The sequence below is a fragment of the Sceloporus occidentalis genome, unplaced genomic scaffold (genome assembly GCF_023333645.1).
Source record: "Sceloporus occidentalis isolate IW3139 unplaced genomic scaffold, rSceOcc1.0.p SCAF_1, whole genome shotgun sequence".
Taxonomy (NCBI): Eukaryota; Metazoa; Chordata; class Lepidosauria; order Squamata; family Phrynosomatidae; genus Sceloporus; species Sceloporus occidentalis.
In genome coordinates this window covers 295,201,488-295,228,543 of record NW_028316981.1, presented here as the reverse complement: position 1 = coordinate 295,228,543, position 27,056 = coordinate 295,201,488, and the positions used below count along the sequence as shown (strand labels likewise).

At 40.9% G+C, this 27,056-nt stretch overlaps 1 protein-coding gene across 2 annotated transcripts in view; it reads left to right on the top strand.

Annotated features, from left to right (window-relative positions):
• LOC149324099 (pikachurin-like) overlaps window positions 1-27,056 on the top strand; it is a 178,595-nt gene that overhangs the window by 63,772 nt on the left and 87,767 nt on the right. For both annotated transcript variants that reach the window (XM_089496426.1, XM_089496420.1), the window contains exons 3-6: window positions 5,262-5,345; window positions 10,768-10,794; window positions 18,069-18,186; window positions 21,914-22,049. In XM_089496426.1, coding sequence (XP_089352552.1) covers window positions 5,262-5,345; window positions 10,768-10,794; window positions 18,069-18,186; window positions 21,914-22,049 — 365 coding nt within the window. The remainder of the gene's footprint in view (window positions 1-5,261; window positions 5,346-10,767; window positions 10,795-18,068; window positions 18,187-21,913; window positions 22,050-27,056) is intronic.

Genomic DNA, 27,056 nt, shown 5'->3' with positions numbered 1-27,056 from the left:
GTAATGGATTGGATGAGGGAAAACAAGCTCAAGTTGAATCCAGATAAAACGGAGGTACTTACGGTAGGCGCCCCCAAACCAGGGATTGGGCTGCAACCTCCAGTCCTAGAGGGGCTCACGCTCCCCTCAAAGGACTGTGTTTGCAGTCTGAGGGTGCTTCTTGACCCGTCGCTTGAAATGAGGAATCAGGTGAATGCGATGGTCAAGAGCGCCTGCTATCAGCTTCAGCTGATACGCCAGCTGTGCCCTTTCCTGGAACAGAGTGACCTCGAAACTGTAGTACATGCACTGGTAACCTCAAGACTTGATTTTTGCAATGCGCTCTACATGGGGCTACCCTTGTGCCTAGTCTGGAAACTCCAGTTGGTACAGAATATGGCAGCCAGATTGGTCACAGGAACAGCAAGGAGTGACCATATAACACCAATATTGAAGGCACTCCACTGGCTGCCTATCAGTTTCCGGGCACAGTACAAGGTGTTGGTTATCACCTTTAAAGCCCTACATGGCTTGGGCCCAACTATCTAAGGGATCGCCTGCTTCCATATAATCCGCCCTGTACACTCAGATCCTCTGGGAGGAATTTATTGCAGCCCTTAAAGACCAAGTTGACGGCGACCTCCCAGAGGACATTCTCTGCAGCCGCTCCCAACTTATGGAATGGCCTGCCGGATGAGATCTGTCAAATCACTAATCTAGAGAGCTTTAAAAAGGCCATTAAGACAGATCTCTTCTGGCAGGCCTTCCCGGAATAAAATGCTCAGCCACAAATAAGACTTCTCGTCTAGTGAACTCTGCTCATGATGATTTTATTTAGCTTAGCCGGTTTAATATGTAGTTTTAATCTTACACTGTTTAATCTTAAGGATTTTAAGGGGGGCATTATGTATATATGGATGTATTTTAACCTGTTGTAAGCCGCTTTGATTGCCTGGCAGAAAGCGAGATAGAAATAAAAATTTTGATTATTTTATTATTTATTATAAAGTCCTGTATAAACATTGCAGTTAGGCAGCTGGGTCTGTTTGAGGACTTAAAGATACAGAAGGGAGTGGCACAGACAGTGTAAAATTGTTGTTCTTACCTGCAAGAACAGATATTTTCTCCCGACTAGGAAGGGAGATTTTTTTGTGTATTTCTGGATGTTTTTTCTTATGGCGGGTTGGTATGTGAAAAATTCACCTTCTTGCCCCTAAGCTCCCAGTTTGCATACCTAACTTTTATACTCTTTATACTTTTCTGCACAAATTTTTAAGTTTTTGTGCAAATATTTAACAATCCAGAAAGTGCAAAATATCTCAAGATATTAACTATCATTGGATAGATACACCCTTTCTTATGAAGAATGAGAAAATTTGTGAACATTCCTTGGTAAAGATATTTCCCCAGGTTCATGGAACAGAAGGGAGAATTGCAACAAAATGTGCCTCTTTCAACCTCTGCTGAGGAAAGGTGTGAAACCTGCAGCATACATTTTAAACAATTTTTTAAAAAGCAGAGACATCTTTCCCTGCAGGATTTGGTAGTCCTAATGAAGAGCTGTCTCTTATTTATAATACTATTAGCAACTGTGATGATGATAACTACCATCATTATTGATTTCGTATTCTTAAAATCCTTTCAAAATCACATGTAATAAATCCAAATCAAGCCAAACCCTGCCAGAATGTTTGCAGTAAGCTCAGAAAGAGGGAAAACATGTGCATGTGTGATAGTGTGTAGGGTTGCACTTGAGCTGTTGCATGGAGATTGTGGCCCATTACAGACGGGCTCTTGAGGCGCCCCCTCACGTGCTAGGGGTTGGCCAGGGACCTAGCGTCCACACCGGCCTCGCCCCTAGCATGTGATGGGGGCGTAATAATGGCGGCACCCTATACACACAGGCGCCGCCATTATTACGTGTCGGACACATAGCGTCCACACGCTGCACGGCGCTTATGATGTCGCGAGTGCGCCATTGGTGCCTCGCGGCGTCATAACCGCGCTGCGGGAAGAAGCACCATTTTGGGGCTTTTTTGCTCCGCGCGGGAGCCGAGCAGTTTGGTTGCTACAGCTCCCTCGCGGAGCAACCAGCAGTGCCGGCAGACCACCGCTTTTAGGCGGTCTGTAACATGCCCGTGTTACTTTAAAAAGAAAAAGCACAGCAGGTCTGGATTCCTTTGCTGCTTTTAATGCATGGTCAAAGTCTTTGGTGGTCCAGCTGTCCAAACTCTCCTGTGCCTGCTAAAGTAGTGTTATATTTCAAGCAGATGGGACACAGAGCTAGCAAGGTTTACTCAGACAATAAGAGGCAGGGGAATCCACAGTTATCATGCATTTCAACTGTCAAGGGATGTGGGTCCAGAAGTTTTCTGAGGTTTTTTTTTTTTTAATGTTAAATGCTTCTTGATTTAATTTTCTTGATCTTTGCATTTTGATAGTGTAGCACATATTCATTCATTTTGGACAGTTTTCTAGGTCATGTGACTGAATTTAACATTGAGTTTAATTCAGAACTTAGAAAAGTTACTTTTTTGAACTCCAGTCTCTAGCAGGTATGGCCTAGCTTTGTCTGGGTCAGAAGATTAACCAGTGACATGCACTATTTATGTTTGAAGTTCCTGCCCTGTTACAATGAATATTTCACTACAGAGTTTGATGAAAACTGTCCAGATGTGTTGCTGAATTATAAATTGCAAATTCTACTAAATTCTTACATGTCTTTAGAGTACGGTGTCTTTATAATCTACTGTTATAGCAGTTTGATGACACTTTAACCTTCATTGCTTTATCCTACAGAATCATGGGATTTTTGTGAGGTACCTAGAATACTCTGCTGGAGAGCCCTTACTACTGCACAAGAGCTGTTTAGAAGAAAATTTTAAGTACCACACCAAACTGCAAATCTTAGCATTCTGTAGGATGGAGAAATGAATATTAATGTAGCATCAAATTGTTGTAAGGGTTTAAGGCAGATATGTTCATTGTAATGTAAGTCTTGCCTACAAGGGCCAGGATACTCAGGGCTGCTCCAGATTCCCCACCGTTACATTTACACTCCAGAGCGACACTGGGTAGCTGTCTACGGTGGGTTACAGACCGCCATGAAAGTACGTGCGGAGCGCATACTAGGGTTAGGGAGGTGCGGTGCTTCCGCACCTCCCTAACCCTAATACGCACTCTGCGTGTAAAAAATGACGGCGGCCGTTCCAGACGTCCTCGCTCCGCGCCAGGGCGCCTAGGGTGTCCTTAGCGCGAACCAGGAAGGAGCTCCGTTTCAGAGCTCCTTCTGGTTTGCGGCGCCGCTTTGCTTCGCTGGGCGCAGCCTTCAGACGGCTGCGCCCAGCGAAGCAAGGGAGAAAGGGGCCAAGCGGCCCCTTTCTCCCCCTCCCCACCTCCGCGGGGTGTCCTTGGGGCTTGAAGCCCCAAGGACACCCCTTTTCAGGCTGCAGGGAAGTGGCGTTTTGCCATTTCCCCGCAGCCTGAAAAGTAGCGGATTGGGGCCTCAGCGGCTGCCGTTCTGGCCGCTGAGGCCCCGATACACCAGGGAAAGGGGCGGGTACAGTGCACCCCAAACAGGCGGTCTGTAACCCGCCTACACATGCATCCCACTGTGCTACCCTGTATCACCACTGTTGGCGTGAGTTGCTCTTGTTGAGGTCAGAAACAATTTCAATCACATGGCAGGGCACCTTGTTGTGAGCTCAGAGGGAGGGACTTACACTAGCTGTGGTGGCAGTACAGCAGGATGTGTGTGTAAAGAGCCACTCAGCATCACTATGGAGTACTCTGGGTTTTCCAGCAAATTCCAGGGCAAAATGTGAGCTTCTTGACACTGGTTTAACCAGGGACAATGTGCATTCAGTGCAGAACTGGCCTTCCCCCATGAAGACAATTTGCACTTGAGCCAGGGCTTTGTCCCTGCATTGTGTAGACCAGGGGTTCCCAATCTTTTTGACTAGCAGAGCCCTTTTTAGAATCAATTTCTGTGGTGGAGCCCCTAAGAGGCCTATCCTATGTCTTACAAGTTCATGGTGTTTAGGCGTAGTATTATGGGTGTGTGTGAAGATGGGATATATATTATTTCTTTTATTTTCCTGGAGCAGCCATAGAGTACTGGGAAGTGCATGCAGAGCTCTAAGGGCTCCTTGGAGCATAGGTTGGAAACCGATGGTCTAGACAGATCATGGTGAGAGCAGGGGAAAACAGGTGCAACTGGCCTGTATAGACAAGGCTGTAAAGTGTAAAGGAGGATAGGACTACTATAGCTTTAATATTTCTGTAGTCCCATCCCTGCCTGACAACCTGGATAGCCACAAGACCAGCATCTGCAGAATCATTACAATTATAGGATCCCATTTCTTTTGCAAGATTATACTTTATAGTCTAGTGGAAATACCCTTGGCACAACCCTGTACATCTTCATACAGAAGCAAATTCTATCCAGTTCAGTAACTGTTGTTGTTGTTGTTGTACAATGACATCCAAAACCCACAAAACAGTGATGCCTTTATTCAGACAGCCAACATGCACAAAATACACATGCAAGCTTTTGAAACTCCATTGGCTTCTTCATCAGGCAAAGGTGTTAAAAATCAAACAGGATAAAAAAAATGACAATATTAGTCACAGGCCTGCGTTTTGTCAAGATGTTATTGGTGTGTTGTTCTGTGTTGAGATGGTGTGGAGAGATATCTGTGCAGGCAGGCCACTCCTCCTTCTAGCCATGTGGTACTAGGAACAAATCATTCCCGAGTCCAGGAGATAAAATTTGAATTCCATTGGCAAAACAAATAGGTAATTCCTCTGACATCCAAGATGTCTCCTTTCCTTCTGAGGTCAAGACCCCCTTTGTTAGGCAGAGAATATTGAATCTCTTGCTGTTGTGTGCCTTTAAGTTATTTCTGATGTATGGCAACCTCATGATGGGTTTCTCTAGGTCTGAGAATGTGTGACATGCACATGGTCACCTAATGGGTTTCAGTGGCTAAGCAAAGAATTGAACCCTGATCTCCAGAGCTGTAGTCCAATGCTCAAACCACTACACCGTGCAGGCTCAATGAGTTCAGTGATACAGCCAGCTAAGTGATGTATAGTATTGCAACTGAAACATATTCATGTACTTTTTGAAAGTTTGCATGTTAGACACACATAAATATGATTGCTGGAGAGCTGATCATTTTACTTCCTACTACTAAAAAGAGTAATCTGCTTGTAGCTGCATTGTGCTAATGCACTGGCATTCTTACTACTTTACCTGTCTTAACTGTCACCTTCTCAAGGTCTATTATGCTGAGGTCAAGGCTGATAAACCAATTAGACAGCAGTCGCATGATGTGCCTCTCAGCCTGGACATGCTTGGCATGGTGAGTATCAAACTTTATGTATATGTAAATTACTGGAACTTTTGTATGTCAGTCATCTGATAAATGGAATTTTTATCAACAAATGGGCTTTGCTTTGATGTGGTCCAGTATGTACAGAGATAGAAAAACGGTTCAGTCAGATATACATAGGGATGGGAGAGAAAATTCATTTGGTTTGCATTTTAATGCATACTTACATAACTTTGTACTTTCAAACCTGCCCGTGAACTGAAATTAAATTATGCTGTGAAATGTATGTTTCTCTGAACTTTGCAGTAAAGTTACCCAGTTGGGGGGGACGGGACATATGCAAAAAGCATACATTAGGGAAATATGCACTGAAACAAATACAAATTTTCATGCAGACATTTTTCTTAAACTCAGTGCTTGGAAAATTAATTGAAGATGAAGAACTGAGAGAAACTAGAATGGATAGATTCATTCATTTCTACACATTTCACAATATTTTTGGAGCATTTAATCTAAAGCTGACTAGCTGCACAAGGTCACTAGACTGTTTTTCCAACCCTCAAGGACCTCCTCCCCCCCCCCCAATTTTTTTGGAGTGGCAGAAATAATTTTGTTTGACTCACAGTGTCTCTTGCATACAGTAGAGCTGGGGGGGGGGGATATTGCTGTGTTTTTGGAGACTATGGGGCTTGACAGACCGCTCCAAAAGGGTGGGATGGAGGCACCTGTTTTTGCCCCTGAGGGACGCCACAGCAGCCAAACCACATGGCCTCCCTCCACACCAAAAAGAACCCACTAAAAGCAGGTTTTAGTGGGTTCTTTTTGGTGCACATAGCGGATGCCATGAGTGTGCCATTGGTAAACTGTCACATGTCAGTGATGCAAGCGCAGCACGCGATGTGCAGACACTGTGCCATGCTTGCTTCATGATGGCAGTGTTGTTACATATTAGGGTTCAGGAGCGTGCAGTCGCTCCACTCTCCCAAACCTTAGTTTTGGCCCCAGGGTGCTACAAAGTGACTGTTTGTACTGGGCCTATAAGGACTTTCTCAACACCAGCTGTGACTCCCAGTTCAGTTCCTACTTAGAAAAGAAAGAAAATCCCCAAACAGCCCAGGGAGTCCAAAAATGATGCCAAAATTTCTGCCATAGCATGGTATAGGATGCAAAGAATTTTAAGGAAACTAGAGGTATGCACGGATACATGGGGAGTGCAGCCCTCTGAGGTCTTGGTTCAACCCTGCCATGGAATATTAGATCAAAATGGAAGTTTTCAGTGGAGCGTTACAGACCGCCACTGCTGTTTGCTCCGCGAGGGTCTTCTTCCTGCGGCACGGTTATGATGCCGCGAGGCGCCAATGGCGCACTCGCAACGTCATAAGTGCCGTGCAACGTGCGGACGCACAGCGTCCGCTACGTCAATATGGCGGCGGCCATGTGGAACGGCCGCCGCCATATTATACATATTGACTACGTACTAGGGTTAGGGGGGTGCGGAAGCACCGTCCCTTCCTAACCCTAATACGTAATCAATACGTATTTTATGGCAGTTTGTAACCCGCCAGTGTTTGATAGAAAGTCTCACTATTTCCTATTCTGTTCCATTAGGGTTGCCATCTCCCCATGCTCCATCCCTGGGAACACTTCTGTAACTATCGTCACTGCATAATAAGCAAAAATTCAGCAGGTGTGAATTTTTCTGCCAATGCAAATCATAAAATAAAATAAATATTTTCCCCACAGTGCCATCATCTTCATGATGTTTTTGCCTCTAACCCTATCAGCCCTTAACAGCATAGCCATATAGGAACTGTAGTACAAAAAACATCTGGAGAGCTGTGGCAGCTCACCCCTCCTCTAGGGTTTGAAATCATAGCAGAAAGTGGTATATTTCTTGAGGAAAACTAGTATCTGACACTTTCATTTTCTGTCTTTGTTGTTTAAGATATTTAGTTTGAGAAAGTTAGGGAATATTTTTTGTCTATGTGTAGAACACACACAATACTTTTCTACATGCCAGTTTTAAATGTGGCATTTTAATTCAGGAGAAGTCTGCATGCATCTATCATACACTCCCAACATTCCACAGATCAAAACCAGAACATGTGTGTCGAACCAACATCAGAGTGTGGTCAAGATAGCAAAAGTTATTAATGAGGAAGAACACACAAGCTAGGAAAGGCTGCAGCAGTTAGTTTTTGTGTGAGTTCTTCCTCTCTTCCACCTTTCCTGAGTTAATGGAGTGCAAACTACTTTTCCACTTTGAATTCAGATTGCAGCATTGAAATAAGCTTAAGACAAATGGGGAAATGGGAGGAGGAGAGAAAAACAGGGACATTTTAAAAGCAGCTGAAAAAGTGGAATGGCAGAGGATTAATCTGGATGTTCCTGCCAAACCAGGACAGTTGGATGGTATAATATATGAGCGAGTGAATAGCTACATAGTTAGTCCTTCACAGTAAACAGCGATATGTGACACCCATCAAAACTCTGCCATGTGCAAAATCTTATTTGGGTGCCTTCATGCCATTTCTGTGCACTAGAAATAAAACAGTGACTGAGTGAGCAAGATAACGATAAACTTTGTGTGCTAATAGGAGTTTATCTTGGTAGGTGGAACAGAATTTAAAAATAGCTGTCTCTGATGCTCTTGTTTGCTAATGAATACTGCTGGCTTGTAGGTGTTTAATTCCTTAAGGAGTGAAACGTCAGTGCTTCGATGCATGCCCACAAGCCCCATTCAAACAAGTGAGCCTGGAACTACATTAAGAACTATGATTTCTTCCCCTTTGGAGTTCTACTTTTATTTGTGTCATGCTTCCTTTTTTCAGTTTGGGTCTGTTGAGTTCCATACTGGAAACAAGGTGGGATATAAGCACAACAGCAACAGTGATATTGCTCTTCCCAGAACTGTTCTGAAGGGAAGGCAGATTCCATCTTTCACATCCTCTGCCTCTTCTTATTCATAGAATCATAGTGTTAGAAGAGATCACAAAGGCCATCCAGTCCAATCTCCTGCCATGCAGGAACACACATTAAAAAAACCCCAACAGCCTTTGTTGAAAATCTTCCAAAAAAGGAGACCCCACCACTCTGAGGCAGTATGTTCCACTGCTGAACAATTCTTACCACTAGGAAGTTCTTCCTGATACTTAGGTGGAATCTCTTTTCCTATAGCTTGAATCCATTGCTCCATGTCCTAGTCTCTGGAGAAGCAGAAAACAAGCTTGCTCCATATATTCATTCCAAATATGACACCCTTTCAAATATTTAAACATAGCTATCATGTCTCCTTTTAACCTTCTCTTCCTCAGGCTAATTATGCCCAGTTTCCCAAGTCGCTTCTCATAGTAAGGTTGGCAGCTGGTAAATTCCTGGGTCTTTAATAAATACTTCCTATGCAAAAGCAGCTTGTGAAGTGATCACTAGACATTACTACTTGTTAACTGCTGACCAGCAACCTGCTCTTAATGAGACAACTGATCCAAATGTTGTCATCTCTGCTCATATATCCCTGTTGCTGCTATAATTGGACAAACTGTCCTCCTTGGCTACCTGATCAACAGAGCCCTGAGAAAGACAGTCTTAATACACAGACCTAGGAAAAGTTACTTTTTGAAGAGTATGGGCCCGAACAGTCAGTAGAAAGTAAAGCTGCTTTGGGTCACTTTGGAGGTATGCTATTTAAATGATGCATGCATCCTAAGGACTAGAGCACAGCTTTGGCGCAGCTTCTGGCCTCTTAAGATGTGTGTGTCACTTAAACAGCATAGCTCCAAAGTGACCTGAAGCAGCTTTATTTTGCCCTGTCTGTTTGGGCCCTGTAGCTCACAGAATTCCCCCAGTCAGTATGACTGGGATTCTCAGAGTAGTCATCCAAACTTCTCCCTGCTTTGCAGCTTATAAAGTCCAGCCCAGAAACTTTCTGATTTTGGAGAGACTTTCAGGACTAAGAAGTGACTCACTATGCAGCAAAATGATTGCAGTCTTCTCATTGGAATCTCCTCTCCTCCTCCTCCTGGCTTCTACCACCACTTTTTAAAGATTGTATAAACCCGCCTTGATCTATGGAAAGGCGGGCTATAAATAAAGATTTTATTATTATTTATTATTAAATAGTTTTGATTATTGCACACACACACACATTGGTATCTTTATAATTTAACTTTCCTTGATCTATTTGGAGGTTCTGCACTGCTCTCCCAGCACTTCCAATTCCTTTTCTACACTCGCTTTTTGAATATTCAACTCTCCCTTCCTAATAATCCCCCTGCTGACTTTTCCTAAGCAGAAAAGTAGTTTTAGTTTACCAGCCCAGCCCCATTTCTGATAATACCTGCATTTCGGTGTTTCAGAGGATTTACGTTTGTGCCTGGAAGTCTGTCTTCATAGAGGTGTCTGCTTCTATCCGTGACAGCTTGGATGGCACCAGGCAGGTCACTTTCTGTTGAGCATCTGCAATATTTTGCATTTGAGTTTCCTTTCCTGCAGTAGTGAACCTGTTTTGTTATTGTGTTCCTGTAGAAGGAGGTCTCATAACTGTGTTTTCAAAAACTGTCTTCTCCTTTTCTTATTCAGCACAAATTCCTTCTATATGGTATATAGATATTTGCAGCTTTTTGGTATGGAAGAGGTGTATTGCTCTTCTGCAGCCCTTTGCTGCTGAAATCTATTGGCAACACAGCATCCTCACACCATAGAGCATGCCCACCAACATTTCACAGATGAAATTGAGGACATGCGTGGCTGAGCAATAACAGAGTGTGGTGCAGGTGACACAAATTGTTAATGAGGAAGAACACCCAAATTGGAGAGGCTGCAGCAGTTTGCTTTTGGCTGGGTCTGCTGGGAAGCATTGGATTCCTTCACTCCATCTCCTTTCTTCCCTGAAGAATTAACTGAATGGAAATTACTTTTGCACTTTGAATTCAGTTTGCAGCAATTGAAGTAAGCTGAGGATGAAGTGGGGGAATAGGAGGAGGAGACAGAAACTGGGACATATTAAAAGCAGCTGAAAAAATGGGACATTTTAATTGGGACTGTCTCTACCAAATTGGGAGTGTTGGAGGGTTCACAGAGAAGAGTGACTTTTCACATTCCTATGTCACCTTAAGGATTTGGAAAGATCCTTCAAAGAGAATTGCTTTTCTTTTTTTTTTCCCCTGAAGAAAAATTGATAACTATGTGTTCTGAAGGAATTTTCTTATCCATTTATTGTGTCTATGCCTAGAGTATTTTATTTCATTCATTTTGTGTACATCACCATGTGAGGTACTGTATTCATTTTGAATAGATTGCCCTGTAAGCTGTGAAAACACATCACAAGTGCTTTGCATGAATCAATCATATTTTCTCACTTCTTCCCACATAACAGACTATATATATTTAATTAACACTTGTAAAATTTTAATTATAGTACTTTCTTAACAAGTTTTCCCCCCTCTTTTACCAGGGCCCAATGGATGGTCAAGCAATTTTTGTAAGTATTATATTTTAAAATGTTATTTTTAAAACGAAAGAAAAAATAATAACAAACCCACTGCAGGAACTGAATGCTCTGGTACAATTTAGTCTCTCTGCTCTTCTTTAGCTCTTGAGTTACAAAACATAAGTGTTAACAGAACAGCCATTGCAGAGCCTAAAGGAGTCAAGTCAAAACCTATTGTAGGTTCAAGTCTAATGACAAGTCAGAGTTTGTAAACCACCAACAAACCATGATTTCTGATTGTGCTTTATGGGGTAGATCATATTTTGTCTGAAAGGATAGATTTAAACACAGCGATACGTTAGAATTAAATAAATGACAACCTGGCTTACTGGTACAGATAACCATGGTCAACAAAAGCAATGGGCCCTTGGTATCCACTGAGGTTTGGTGTCAGCACCCCCTATGGATAGGGTAGGAAAATGGTGTCCCTTATATATTCTTTAAAAAATATATTTTCAAATTGTTTAATCTGTGGATGCAGAATCCGTAGATAAAGGAGGTTCAACTGTATTTTCTCATTTTTATGGAGAATTTGTTTCTGCCATCCTTAAACAAAATAAATAGGCTCTTAATAAAATTCTTTATATAAAAATATTATACATAGGCTCTTTGTAAGGTGGAGGAGAGAAGTAAAAAGGAATACAGTAGGTTTTTCTTTAAATATTGGCGAAGAAGGAGGTCAAATTTACATGGCATAAAAACTACTGTATATACTCAACTATAGGTCGACCTCATGTATAAGTCAAAATCAGGTTTTGGGGCCAAAATTATGAATTTTGTCATGGCCTGTGGATAGGTAGATGGTAAAACATGGAGGCTTCTTCAGTGTGTGTATGCGTGTGTATGGCACAATGAAGCTTTTTGTTTCATCATTTCTGCTTTTGTTTCAGCCATGGGCGGGAGAGGGACTCTTTAACAAACAGCAATGTCAATCCACCATCCAGGACTCTTTCTGCTTGACTCCAGAGAGAAATAAACTCCTCTCCACACTGCATGGAGAAATCTGAAAGAGCTGCTATCACATTACCATAGTGACACATAAATAAGTCAACCTGGGAATTTGGGGTCAATTTTTGGGCATACATTTTTAGACAAATAGATGAGTATATACGGTAGGTTAAAAAGGTAAATAGTAGCTGAATTAGAAAATATGTAGCTGAATAAAAAACAAAACATGCCCTCAGTTGCTGGAATAACTGTTTGACAAGACATGGGATTAATGAGTACAAGAAATAAAATTTCCTGTAACTAGTTAGAGAGAAGATGACACTGAGAGTGTAATGAAGGCACATTTTGAAATTAATGCAATAGGAACAAAATTACTTTATTGATGGAACAAATCAAGTTTTATTACTTCTGAAAGGCACTTCAGGTCAGCATTTTGATAGCATTTTACCTGTATTCTTTGTCATTCTCTAGTCAGTCCTCAGGCTCTTTTATTTATTTTTTTTAAAAAAGAAGTAACAAAAAGTACACTACAGCAAATAATGCCACAAGTTACATTTTCAACCTTGTAATGCATTGTGACAGCAGGCTCCTTCCCATATAGTGTTAAGAAATAAAAAGCCAAATGAATTATCTTTATAAAGTGATGTTCTAAGCGCTACTCTTGGAGTTGGGAAGAGTAATATTTTTGTACAATTATAGAATCTTAAAGTTGGATGTGGCCACAAAGCCCAACTAGTGCAACTTGCTGCTATGCAGGAATACACAACTAAAGCTCTCCTGAAAGTATGCGTTGTTAGCTGCTTTCAAGATAACCTCGACTTATGGTGACCCAGTGTATGAAGCATCGCCAGAACCCCTTATCCTCGACTGGTCTGCTGAGGTCTTGTAGATTAAGACCCGTGACTTCTCTGATTGAGTCCATCCATCTGGCATGTGGTCTTCCTCTCTCTCCGTTGCCCTCCACCTTTTCCAGCATTATTGTCTTTCCAATGATTCATGCCTTCTCATGATGTGGCCAAAATATGACAGCCTCTCTTTAATCATCTTGGGTTCCAGGGAGAGTTCAGGCTTGATCTGTTCAAAACTCATTTGGTTTTGTTTGTTTTTGTTTTGTTTTTTTTTTGTTTTTGCTGTCTACAGTATCCTCAGCACTCTTCTCCAGCACCACATCTCCACTGCCCAGCTCTCGCATCTGTACATGTGATGGGGAATACAGTAGATTGGAGGAGTCTAACTTTAGTGCTGAAAGATGCCCATCCAATCTCTGTTTGGAGCTCTCCAAACTTTACCAGGGGTAGTTCACCACCCTTTGAGGCAATCCATTCCACTGTTGAACAGTCTCTTACAGTCAAGAAGGACTTCCTAGTGTTTTGACGGAATCTCTTTTCTTGTAATTTGAATCCATTGATTCATGATAGCCTCTGGAGGAGCAGCAAACAAGCTCTCTCTATCTTCTACATGATATATCATTTCAGATGTTTAAAGATTGCTATCATGTCACCTCTCAGTCTTGTCTTTTCCTAGCTTCAGTAAACAACTGAACAAAGAAATAAGGGCCATTCCTGTAAGGTTGCAGCTTTTTCCTGTATACATTGCCATCCCAGGAACAGTATTTATGCCCAGGGGCTATTCCCCAAGCTTGGTAAATGACCATCAAGCAAAACAAAAAGTTTATATTCTTTTCCTTCCCTACTGTGAGAAATGAATCACTTTAACACAGTTGATGCTGCACTTGAGTAGCTAGACTGTGGGCCTTGGAGCTTGGACTCTGGACTTCCAGTTCTGGATTTAATGAAGAAAGCAATTTTCATTCTCTCCCCATCTCAAATTGTCATGGGAATATGAATTAAGAAACTGTGGTTGAGTCTTCATACGCATTCGTTTCACAAGGAAATTGGAAGAAGGGAGGGGAGAAGAAGAACACAGTGAGATTTGGCAGACAAATGACTAGCCTTTTGCACCTGGAAATACTATTTCAAGATGTTTTGAAGTTTCTGTGGTTTTCCATGTACTGTGCGTAAGTTTTTAAGTATCTAGAAATGAGTAAGTAGGGACAGGGGAGAAGAACTAAAAAAATGCAGAATGGCTCTGACATGCCATAATTGAAAGTCCTTCATATATTTCAGCCATTTATTTCTTTAAAAATGTGTAACTCACAAAAACTTTCCTAGCTACTAAATCAATCCTATGATCTTGCTATGTTAAATAGCTACCATTATGCTACACATGCTAGCTTAATGTTTTTGTCATCCTCAGCACTTTGAGAAGGAAAACACAGGAAGGAACAGCTAATGTAACAACACCAACAGACCCTTCAACATTTTACAGATGGAAACTGGTACAAATTTGGCCAAGCAACATCAGTGTAATCAAGATGGCAAGAGTTATTATTAAGCATGAACACATAAGGTAGAAGAGGCTGCAGTAGTTTACTTTTGTCTGAGTCTACTGGGAGGAGCAAGAGTCCACACCTTCCTCTCATCTGCCCACTGAGTGGAAACTACTTTTGCACTTTGAACTCAGATTTCAGCCATTGCAGTAAATTGAGGACAAAGGGGGAAAGTGGGAGGAGTAGGGAGAAACTAGGACATTTTAAAAGCAGTGAAAAAGTGGGACCACAGAACATTAATTGGGATTATGACAGATGCTCTCCAGAACACTAAGCCATTACTTGGACATCTGCCTATCAAGGCGTTGCACACTAATGGTATTATATCTTAGCCAAGTGTAGAAAGCACAAATCAAGATATGGCACCACTCACAGTACCATGCTATCATTACTCTCTTGCAGACTTTTCCAACACTTGTACTTCTGACACGTACCAGAAAATAGAGTAATCTATGGAAAACTAGAGACAGTTGGAGCAATGTCAAACCCTTTATCCATATCCTCCTGACTATCAAGAGAAGATAAAAATAGGCTTTGAAAAAAGTTACCTTTTTTGGAATCCTAAGAGATCTGGGAGTTGTAACCCAAAACAGTAACTTTTCTAACTTTTTCTAATATACAACTTAGTTCTGTTTGGGGGAAATTTCAGTACAGAACATCTGTTTCTATTGTGTCCTTGTGGGCGTTTGAAAGTTGTTAGAATTTCACTTCATGCTGCTATATGGTTTTCCTCTCTGCTGGTTCAAAATTAAACTAGATCATGCACTTAGTTGCCTTTTCATGCTGTAGCAGGAGGTTGCATAACTTTGCTTTCAACAGCAAACTTCTGTAAGCAGCAAACAGTCTTCAGCACAAAATCTGAATTGTGTGCTAGGATATTGGTGCAGGTCAGATTTATGCCTTTCCTTTGGAGAAGCTTTGAAGAGGCCTTGGCTTGGGTTTGTTTTTTTTTTTTATCGCTTATTGACAAAGCTAGCCTTCCTGTGAAACTTCTAATCCTTTGCCTTTAGGGGCACTTAGACTAAAAAAAGAAGACATTAAACCAAGTAGCGTACACACTGCTCCTCAGCCCCTCAGGTTATTGCTCCTACTTTCCCTCTGTCTACACTTAAATAGGGAAAGTAAGAAAGAAAGAATTGCCCTTAGTATCTAGATAATAGTTAAAAACCCCAAGCAAACATGATGTTTATGGTGAGGTTAATGATGACAATAACAGCATTTATGTAGCAAGAGTTTGCTACAGCCGATAAAAACTAGGCTGAATGCAACCACCCAGAGGACCTTTTCTTCAACTGCTCCTAGATTATGGAATGGTCTGCCGGAGGAGATCCGTCATATGGCCAGTTTAGACAGCTTTAAAAGCTGTCAAGATGGATCTCTTCCGGCAGGCCTTTCCTGAATAGTAAACCCGGCCACCAACAAACTGTATTGTGCTTTTGTATATGCTGTAGTCCTTTGAATTGTCCTTTGCATATGATGATGTTGTTTATTTTAATGTATGTTTTAATAGTTAATTGTTTAATCTGATGTTTTAGGGGAGGGTGGGAATTATTGGGATGAGGGTTGTATGTATTTTTAATCTGTAAACTGCCTCGATTGTCACGGACAGAGAGGCGGGATATAACAAGTTTTATTATTATTTATTATTATTATGGTGTGTTCTTCTCCCTCTAGCCTTATTGAACTTCTGCTCATAGTAACCCCGTGAATGAGATGTCTCCAAGATACCCTGTCCTCACCTGCTCTGCTCAAATCCTGCAGGTTCAGGGCCGTGGCAATTTCCTCTCTTGCTGCGCCCCCCCTCCATCTTTTCTAATATTATTGTCTTATCCACTCTTCTCATGATGTGGCCAAAATATGACAGCCTCAATTTTCTCATCTTGACATCAAGGGAGAGCTCAGGCGTGATCTGTTCCAGGACCCATTTGTTTGTCTTTTTGGCTGTCCACAGTATCCACAGCACTCTTTTCTGGTACCACATTCAAAAAAGATTTCGTTACTGCCCAGCTTTCACATCCATACATGGTGATGGAAAATACTGTGGCTTCTTTGAGCCTAACTTTAGTGTTCAGTCTTATTTCTTTGCACTTAAGAAATATGTCTAGTTCTTTCATAGCAACCCTCCCCAGTCCCAGTCTTCTTCTAATTTCTTAACTGCAATCTCCATTATGGTCATTGATTGATCGAACGTATGGGAAATCTTTAGCTATTTCAATTTCCTCGTCATCAAGGTTGAATTCATGTAAATCCTCCATCATCATTATTGTTTTCTTAATGTTCAGCAGTAAGCCTGCCTTGGCACTTTCTTCACTGATTTTTTCCAGCACTCATTCCAAGTTTTTGTGTTTTCTGCTAGTATTATTGTGTCATCTGTATATCTTAGATTGTTGATATTCCTCCCTCCAATCTTCACTACTTCTTCCTCCAAGTCTAAACCTGCTTTATGTATTATGTTTTCTACGTGCATATTGGGCAAATAGGGCCAGGCTTTGTTTGATCCCCTTTCCGATTGGGAGTCATTCTGTTTCTCCAAATTGTAGTTTCCCATCCTGAGTACTTGTTATGCATTAGGATGATCATATGTAGCGGTATCCCCATTTCTTTAAGAGCTGTCCATAGGTTTTCGTGACTTATGCTGTCAAAAGCTTTTCTGTAATCTATAACACACATGGTGATTTTTTTCCCCTTCTGGAATTCCCTGGTGCTCTTCATTATCCAGCATATGTCTGCAGTGTTGTCCTTAGCAGCTCTTCTTTTTCCTGTACCACTGGCCTAGGAATGTGTGGTCTTTTGGCTGTTTTTCGACTGCAGTTCCTCAGAATTGGCTATGACACTTAGGGATGAAGGAAGTTGCAGTTTAGCAACATCTGGAGGGCCACACATTCCCCATCTTTGCTTAAATCACAACAAGTAGCTAATGAAATACATATTTGACCTCATCGTATACATTTTGACTCTCTGCTCCCTGTTATTAGCTGCTGCTTTCATTGAGTGGAGTACATACTGTACTTTGTTTACTAAACCTTAAAAAGAGGTAACAAGTCACTAAATGATGTGGAGCTTGGCTATTGGAGAGTCTACCTGCCAAGCCTTCCTGATGTTCACCAGAAGCTATTCTTCTGGTTCAGCTGTAAGTGTAGGGCCTAGGGCCCAAACAGACAGTCCAAAATAAAGCTGCTTTGGGTCACTTTGGAGGTATACTGTTTAAATGACACACACATCTTAAGAGGCCAGAAACTCCACCAAAGCCACGCTCCAGTCCTTAAGACTGGAGTGTGGCTTTCATCCTCTTAGGACACTTCCAAAGTGACCCGAAGCATCTTTATTTTGGCCTGTCTGTTTGGGCCCGTAGTTAAGTAAATTGGTTGTGAGCAGAGAGAGGGGGGTCTTTCTGGTTGCTTTTGGAATGCTTTTCCTGAAGAAGCTCACCTGTCATTCATTCTTCTGTCTGAGGAGAAAGGTGTTGTTGTTTTTTGAAAAAATGTTCAGACATTTAAGCATTTTGAGCATATATTTTAGTTGCTGTTACCTGTGTTGTCTTGTTTTTTTCTTGTCTGCTGCTATGTGTTTTGTTGTGACATTTTTTACTGCACAGGTTTATTCTTTTAACAGCGTGCTAAAAATGCACTTATGCTTGAAGGGTAGTTTATGAATTTTCTAAGCATGGAGTTGCTGTTTTTAGCTTCATCTCATGGCCAATGCTGTATCTAGTCTAGGCCCAAGAACAGCCTTGCCTGCCTGGTGCTCTTTGCACATGAATCCAGGTTCTAGGCCCCCTTCCCAACAAGCTGCACAAGAGGTTTCTTCAGAACCATGAGATTACACAAATTGTTGCTTAACTTTAAACCAAACAGTTATTTCACTTACTGTATTGTAATTTAACTTTATTTTTTCTACTTCTCCCCTGTATATATATTTTTCAAAACAGGAAGTGGTTATTGGGGATTTGAAGCCAGGCACCCTCCATCGTGTAAGCGTAGGAGCTTATGGCTGGGCAGGAAAAGGTAGACCCAGCATGCCCAGAAACATAACAACTTTATCACAAGGTAAAAGCTGTGTGACTAGTTTTCCATTACAGATTTTGTTTGGGGGCAAAGGTAATGTCAAGTGTCACTTCCCTCCCCTCCACACATATATATGCATGGAAACAACAAAGAAAATGCCAGTGCACTGCAGAAAGGAGAGGAGTGGGTATTTCAAAGGCACATCTGGTCACAGGGCAAGATGTAGTTGGAGTTGTGGAACCATCAGAAGTATAATTAATGTTTTGAAAGGCTAGACACAGGCTGATGTGCTTTCCTTTTACCTTTGTAAAAGCACTTGAAAACTCTTTCCAAGAAAGGCATTTGGATATTTCCTTTGCTTTGGAACATTTCCAGCCACAAATTTCTAGCAGTTTTCTAACTATTCTTTGTGATGGGTAGAAAAAAAGAAAGAAAACGAAAGCTGGTCAAGAAATAAACAGACATCAGGTTTATGGGGTCTATTTGGTGTTTTGTTTTTTTAAGTTTTCAAAGAAGTAGCTATATTAATCTCCTGAAGCATAAAATGGAGGAAGGGAGAAGGAAGGGGAGGGGAAGATGCAGCAGCACCTTTAAAACTAACTGATTTTTATTTTAGTATGAGCTTTTGTGAATATAAAACCACTTTTTCAGATTCATTACAGAGTGATATTAAAGCTTCAGGTTATAAAGCATATTTATACAGTTGTGGGAGCAGGATAGAATGTAATGGGAATCAGAAAGATGCTAGTCATGTCCCTTGTCCTCAGTTTTCAAAGGGCTGGATGAGGTGGTATAGGTCTTTCAGATCTTTACAGTGGTCGGTTAGTGTGGATGTGTGAAAGCAATAAATCTGCTTTTTACTAGAAGCTTGTTCTCTACCTGCTTTGAGCCAGGTGCAGAATACAGGTTCAGGTGGGCAGAGATACACCAAGAGGAATAGAATGCTTCTAATCTGTACTAATAACAATTTCTGAGATTCTTTCTCACAGACTCTTGTTTTTTTTTGCCCAGACTGTTCCAGTTCAATAACATAATTTAGGAAAAGAAGGCTTATAAGTTGCAGGTTTACTACAAATCACCCAGACACCTACATAGGGATGGAAAAATCAAAATATTCCCCAAATTGTAGAAAAACCTGCTTCCCAAATACAGAGAAACCCTACAAGAAGAATCTTGGACAGATTGGAAGCTTTGCAGTACAGAACTTATTCTGTGCAAAATTCATGCCTGGTATTTTTTGCCCAGAAAATAACATTTTAAACACATGAAACAGCAAAATATGATTTCTGTGCAGAAAATGCTATTTTCTGTATAAAAATATTACACGTAAATGTTGTTCAGAATAAATTTTGATCTGCAAATAGTGTTCAAAAAACTGCCATTTTCAAAGACTCTCACAGCAGGAAGATTATGGCTTGAAAACATAATTATCATACAAACTCGAATATAAATTGACCTCATGTATAAGACGAGGGAAGATTTTGGGGTAAAAATTATGGATTTCCATATGACTCGTGGATAAGTCGGTGAAACTTAAGGGTGTGTAATGAATTACCAAGGACATAACTTAAGGGCATGTAAATACATTACTAAGGATGTAAAGAATATCCTGCTCACTTTCCCTCCTTCTTTGCACCCTGGCTGTCCCCTCTGGAAGCAGCCAGGCTAGGAAGAGGCTCAAGGAGTGAATACTTGCACTTCTTCCATCTTCTCAGCTGGGCTGTTTCCTCTGAAATCAGCCAAACTGGGAAGATGCTCAGGGGGTGAATGCTCAACCTTACCCCATCTTCCCCTCCAACTGTCCCTTCTGAAAGGCAGCCCAGCTGGGAAGGAGCCTATAGCTGTATTGATCCATGTATAAGTTGACCTAGGTTTTTTGGGTGATTTTTTTCTTATAACTTTTTCAACTTATACATGAGTATATACGGTAGTGAACTACATCCTTATTTGTATATCCTGATCTACCTTCTGTCCCTAAAACAAAAGAAATGCATATAATCTGTGGGACTTTGAAAACTGTGGGCCTTTTTTTTTTTACAGTTGCAGAATTTGAACTTACTTTTGAAATTCCCATGGTGAAAATCAGATCAATCCAACCCAGAGTCTTTTCTCAACTTATACGATGGATGAATATGTTGTCACATATTTCAGCAGCCTAAAAAACAAATATATTTCAGGAGATTAAAATATTGCTCCTTGATAGTCATGCATTGTTATAGCTGTTGTGGAGACTTCAGCTCCTGAGTCCTTTACAATTTTAAAAAAAGGTGTGTGTGATTATATATTCACTGTGTCACTGTGTTATGAAGAGATACAGAAAAAGTGAGAAGCATCCTTGCTGCCTCATTGTGTGCAGAGCCAGCTCAAACAGAGACTCTGTAGTCTTTCATCTGGCATTAAATGAATTTTCTGCAATGCATAAAGAATTCTGTACAGGGTAGGAATGCCTCAAACTGGGCTTGGACTGAGGAGGTAGTTACTGGAGAGATTCATAATTATTCACACCATAGCACGTTTATATATTTCCAGATTTGTGGGTCTCTGATGGGTTTATTCATTTTTAAGATGTCATAGGCCTTTACATGTTGTTTTCCTTCCTTGTTCCTAATTTAGTTAACATTCCAGGATTTTCTCATGGAGTCATTATTCCTGATATTTTCTTGCTCATTCTCTGCTTCAGAGATCTTATCCTGTTTGAGCTTCCTGTTTTTAAACATAAAAATGCTTGGAGCAGACCAGGACTGTGATTAGTGCTAAACAAAGATGTGAAGAATACTCACACATTTCCTCAAATAGTGTTGACACAAAAACATGTTTTGCTGAAATATTTTCTGTTAAAAAAAAACCCTCCCCAAATGAAAAGAGGACTGAAACTGCACAAAATCTCTCATAATCTCAATTGCCAGGGAGAAAACGGTTGAAATCCTTCATTCTGCCCTGTGAAAATGAAATAAATGATTTTGAGATGCAAGATTCAAAAGATTGTAGACGGGAGCAGAAGAAAAGGAAAATATAGAGTTGGAAAGAATTTGGTTTGGTTCACATGTTGATAAGAATCTACCTATTTTTCACTTACTGAATCATATACACTCATCCTTCCACATTTGTGGCTTTCACTTTTGCAGATTTGATTATTCATGGATTTTATTATTATATTCTCTCTAGGAATATCTAGGTCCTCCAGTGCAACTCTGTGGTCTACTTTAACCAAATATCGCACTGAATGAGCTAGAGATTCCTAGAGAGAATTCTCCACTAGGCATTTGTAGCTCCTCCAGTGCAATTCTGTGGTCAATGTCTGGCAGATGGTGACCACAGAGTTGCACTGGAGGACCTAAAGATTCCTAGACAGGTGTTCTACCAAGTAAAAACAGTGTTTTGTTATTTGTGATTTTCCACATTCATGAGGGTCCTGTGCCCCTAACCCCAATGAATTTGGAGGGACAAGTGTATATGAATATTTTCATGAAGCCCAAACAAGTTTAGACCATAGTTATGCATTCTCTTGACCAGCAAAATCTGCAGGCGGTCAGGATTCCTAGTTGTGTTGAGAGTTCTAATTGCATTCAGGCATATATGGGTGAAACGCACTTTCAGACCTTGTTTTCTTTAACATAGTAAGATTGGGAACATGATGGGGCAGGTCTAGTATGTCCAGCTACAGCCCCTCTTTAACTTTTGGTAGAACACATGAACCAAACAAGAAATAGCTCTGGGCTTTGCTTCTGAAAATATGACTTATTAGACACATGCACTTCTTTTGTTTTAGATAAATGTATGCCTCCAGATCCACCATATCAGCCTCAAGTCATTGTTGTTTCTGACTCAGAAGTTGCACTGACATGGAAACCAGGACCTAGTGAAGGAAGTTCTTCAATTCAGTACTACACAGTGGAATTTACCAGGTGAGCTTGTTAATAGGATTTACATATGGGGATAATATGGGTTCATATTTGAACTCATATTATCTGACAACTGATTCATATAGTTATCATCAAGCGTTAAGTTTATTGTTCATTCATTAGTTAAAATGGCTTGGTTTCACCATATCTCAACACTAAAGATTTTCTGGATGAAATGGATTATCTAGATTCATTTTAGCCTGTCTTTAGGCTTTGATAGATGACCTATGCCAGGAACTGGATGGGAGGAGTGTGCATCATTGGTTGTTCTGGACATGACAGTGGGTTTTGATACCATCAACCTTGGCACTCTTTGGAAGTGGATCATGGAGATATGATTGGGATTGTGTGGTACAGTGGGTTAGGTCCTTCCTCGGGGTACCTGTTTAGGAAGCATCTGTATATTGATAGCTTCTAAAAACAGGCAAAATGGGTATGTTCAGAGTGATATGGTGATATCTTTGACACCTTTGCCTTTGAAGACATACAGAATTCTGTCTTGAACTCCATGCTATTTAGCATCTGTATCAATTCACCCTTTCCTGTGGATTCCCTTAAGCACTGGAATTACCTTCTAAAGCAGGTCCATTTTACTTCTTTGTTCATGTTATTGTGTGCCTTCAAGTCATTTCCAACTTCTGGCAACACCTAAGATGAACCTGCCATAGGGTTTTCTTGGCAAGATTTGTTCACAGGAGGTTTGCCATTGCCTTCCCCTGAGGCTGAGAGAGTGTCACTCTTCCAAGGTCATCCAGTAGGTTTCCATGCCTGAGCAGAGAATTGCACCGTTGTCTCGAGAGTCCAACACTCAAACCACCATGGTGTACTGACTTTTCAGAATCTCCTTGAAACCTTCCTTTGGGTGAAGGCATTCAATATGTAATTTGAAATAAAAGTCTATAGTTTAAAATATTTAAAATATATTGATCACTATTGTACTGTTTCCTGCTGCTGTTTTTTGAGTTATGTTATAAGTTGTTACAGGCTGGCATCCTGCATTGCAGTTACAGATTCATAACCTAGAGTTAGGGATCCACATTTGCTCTGTATCCACAATAGTGGCACTGTTGCCATGACTATAAGTGCCCCCAACCTGCCTTAAAACTCCAGGGAGATGCTTTGAGTTGGAGGTCTGTGGTGCAGTCCAATAGGGCAGTTCAGGATGGTATGGCCAGCACCTTTCCACTCAGCCATCTTGCAGACCCATATCACTTGGAACATCTCCCTGGAGATTAAGGTATGTTTGGGGGGTTGATTCTGTCAGTTATTCATAATTACTTTTATATAGCTACAAATAAGATGCAGGATCAGCCATGATTGTAATTGTTAAATTATTTACTTTACCGCAAGCTACTTAGAATTCCTTAGAAATTAGGCCGGGTGTGAATGTTTTAAAGTGCACAAAACAATAAAAATATCTAAGAGGGTTTTTTCCCCTCTCCTCTCCGGCCCTCTCCTTCCTTCCTTCCTTCCTTCCTTCCTTCCTTCCTTTCTTTTTTTTTTCTTTTCTTTTCTTTTTTTTTTTTTTTTTTGCAATTATCAAGAGCAAGTCATAATGCCTTCCATGTGTTTCTTTCTGAACAGTGATGACACACAGGGTTGTTTTTCTATGGCATCTCTACCACTTACATCACCTGCAAACTCCTGAAAATCTAAGCATCTTTCAGAAACATTCGCAAACCATATGATATCCTTTCTTTTAGTGGCTAGGAGCTGAAGCTTATAATAACCAGTTCTAGGTGAGCCTTTCTCAACCTGGTGTCCTCCAAAATTTTTGAACAGCAGCTGCCATCATCCTTGGCCACTACAGGTCACCACACTGGAGAAGATTATTCTAGGTGTTAAAATACAGTTTGAGTCTTCCTTACCCAAAATGCTTGGGACCAGAAGTGTTTTGGATTTTGGATTTTTTAAATTTTTTTTAATATTTGGATATATACAATGATATATCTTGGAGATGGGACCTAAGTCTAAACATGAAATTCATTTGTGCTTTCTATACACCTTATACTCTGAAGTTAATTTTATACACAATATTTTAAAATAATTTTCTGCATGAAACAAAGTTTGTGTACATTGAATCACGATAAAGCAAAGGTGTCACTGTCTCAGCCACCCATGTGGACAATTTTGGATTTTGGAGTATTTCAGATTTGGGAATTTTTGATAAGGGATACTCAACCTGTATAGGCTATTGCACTAAATGTGACCTTTGGTGGTGACACGTTTTGGAGTTACCTGTTCTGATAACATCTTAATGACTATAACCTGTATTTAGTTGTCATGAATAAACTGCAACTTGATAACATCTCCCTAAGACAGATGGAAGTCAAATGCCCACGATGCTTAAATGCTCTGATGTCACAGCAGACATTGTGCTAAGTATGAAATGAGAACAACAACAAAAAAGATTTGTTAAATGAAAACATGCAAATTCTTGCTTTGATCAATATAATGCAAATTGGTTCAGTTGTTCTGGAATTTTTTTAGTAAGCACAGGTGAACAACAGCAGTAGTTATGAATGCAATATGCTTTGTCACCCACTATTGAGATAGTCACTTTATAATGATTTATTAGTAATCACTATGTGGATCATAGTGATTTTTATATGGACAAAAAATGTGAAAAATGTAAATGCCCATTTAATTAAAGTTTGCGTATGAAATTACAAGTAACTCACACATTTTAGTGAATATATGCTGAATACTGTCTAACAGAGCTGGCTTTGTACATGCAAACATGTATAGATCTGATTATCATCAGAAGTTTTTCTTCTACCATAGTGTGAAGATTGTTAAAGGTGTGTGATGGAGGTGCTCCAAGACTTCTATTGTATCTCATGTGTGGTGCTTTTTTCTGACTCATGTTCCTGGCTGTCAGAGAGGCAAATCCAGCCTCTCTCAGTTTAAGGGCAAATCAATTGTGTGAATGGAGAACTCCCACACATACACACCTGTATATTCCATTGTATGTGTTGATTGGCTTATTCTCTGTTGCGACACATGATGCTATCATGAAAGAAGAACCATGCATTTTGATCAGTAGCAAAAAATATCATTTTTTTCAGACTTACATAATAATTAGGGTATCCTGGGGAAATTTCTGTCCAATGTTGAAATGTCCCAATTATTTTGCTGTCTCCATGTTCTTATATATAATTGTGCATATGCAAAAATCTGTATTTCAGTTCTTTTAAAAATGAGATTGGTTTGTCTAAGATAGTTAAGATTTTAGTTATTAAAATGTCAGGCAGTCCATCTTACTCTGAATTAAAGATGCCTTTAAAAAAACAAAACAAAATAAAAAAAGCCCAAGGCTCTGTTGATTAAGTACTCCAAATAAAACTTCAGTAAATCACTTCTGATGCAGTCTAAAGGCTGGCCCCCATTATATTCCTATGTGGCATGCTGTTTTCTTTGTTGATCTGGTAGTTTTCTTTTCTTTTCTAGTAGTTCAATTTCATGCAAGCTGCTTTAATAAATTTTTAGTACTGCAATTGAATTTATCCAAGTAGTTTCTAAACTTTTTGTTTGTGTAACTACATTCTGAAACTTGCATTTTCCCATGACCCAAGGCAGCAACATGATTTAGAAGCCAGGAAACTGTACACTGAAGATGTTTTAGTGCAGTAACCAATTCTGTAATGTGACTCATGGGCTTTGAGAGTCTACAGGGATTGGATTGGAATTGCATGTGGACCTTGTGTCTTTGACCCCCAACTCTTCAGCCTGTGGTTGAGAAATTCATTGTATGCTTTAATATTAAATATCTCCCTATCCCATGTTTGAAATGACTCAAAGAGCATTTTACACAATGTGGTGGTGATAGAATAAGGTGTGAGCCTAAGTTCATTTTTAAAATTGTTTTTAGCCACAAGCATGGAATTGGTTTCACCTATATATACCACAAACCCTGTCTCTGCTCCTGAGCAATGCCAGGTCTGTAAAGAATAAGACCCACCTAATATACGATCTATTAGAGGATAAGAACTGCAACCTGGCTTGCATTACTGAGACCTGGCTTGGGCCTGAAAGTGAAGCAGTGTGGGCTCAGGCCCTTCCTGCCAGGTACTCACTTAAGGACCAGACCAGGTTAGGTGGGCGGGGGGGGGGGGTGTTGCCTTGATTCACAAGAACACCTTTTCCTTAACCAGGAACCATATCCGACAAACTGCCCATATCGAATGTATTTACCTGACCCTGAAGGCCAGAGACAGTTTAGGGATTCTGTTGGTCTACCAGCCACCCCGTGTGCTAACAGACTCCCTGGCCGAGCTGACACAGCTGGTCTCGGAGCTGGTGTTGGAGTCCCCTAGGCTTCTTGTCTTGGGGGACCTCAACATCCCCTTTGAGGCCAGTCATAGTCCAACTGGTGCGGCTCGGGAGTTCACGGCTACCATGACTGCCATGGGCCTGTCTCAACTGGTCTCAGGACCTACGCATTCTGCTGGTAATACGCTTGATATGGTCTTTTGTACGGACATGGAGAGTCCGTGGGCGGAGGTAACAAATATCTCCGCCTTGTCATGGCCGGACCATTTCCTGGTCGAGGTTAAATTCAAGGCATCTACCGAGATCCCTCCCGGGGGTGGCGGACCTATTAGGATGGTCCACCCTCGAAGGCTGATGGAAACCAAAAGGTTCCAAGAAGCCCTAGAGGGGCATATGGTTGGAACTGACGGCGATTCTGTTGATGCCCTGACTAACATCTGGGATACCGATCTCTCCAGGGCTATACACAGTATCGCTCCCAAGCGTCCTCTCAGGCCTGCTTCCAAAAAACAGCCCTGGTATACGGAAGACCTCAGGGAAAGGAAGCGGGTTCTGCGACGACTAGAGCGTGACTGGCGAAGACACCAGCACTTAGCCGACAAGGCACTCCTAGACTCTCATTTGGAGGCCTACGGAGTGGCAATAAGTGCAGCTAAGAATTCGTTCTATGCTGCATGTATTGCATCCGCGGAGTCGCATCCGGCACAGCTGTTCAGGGTAGTGAGGGAGCTTACCCAG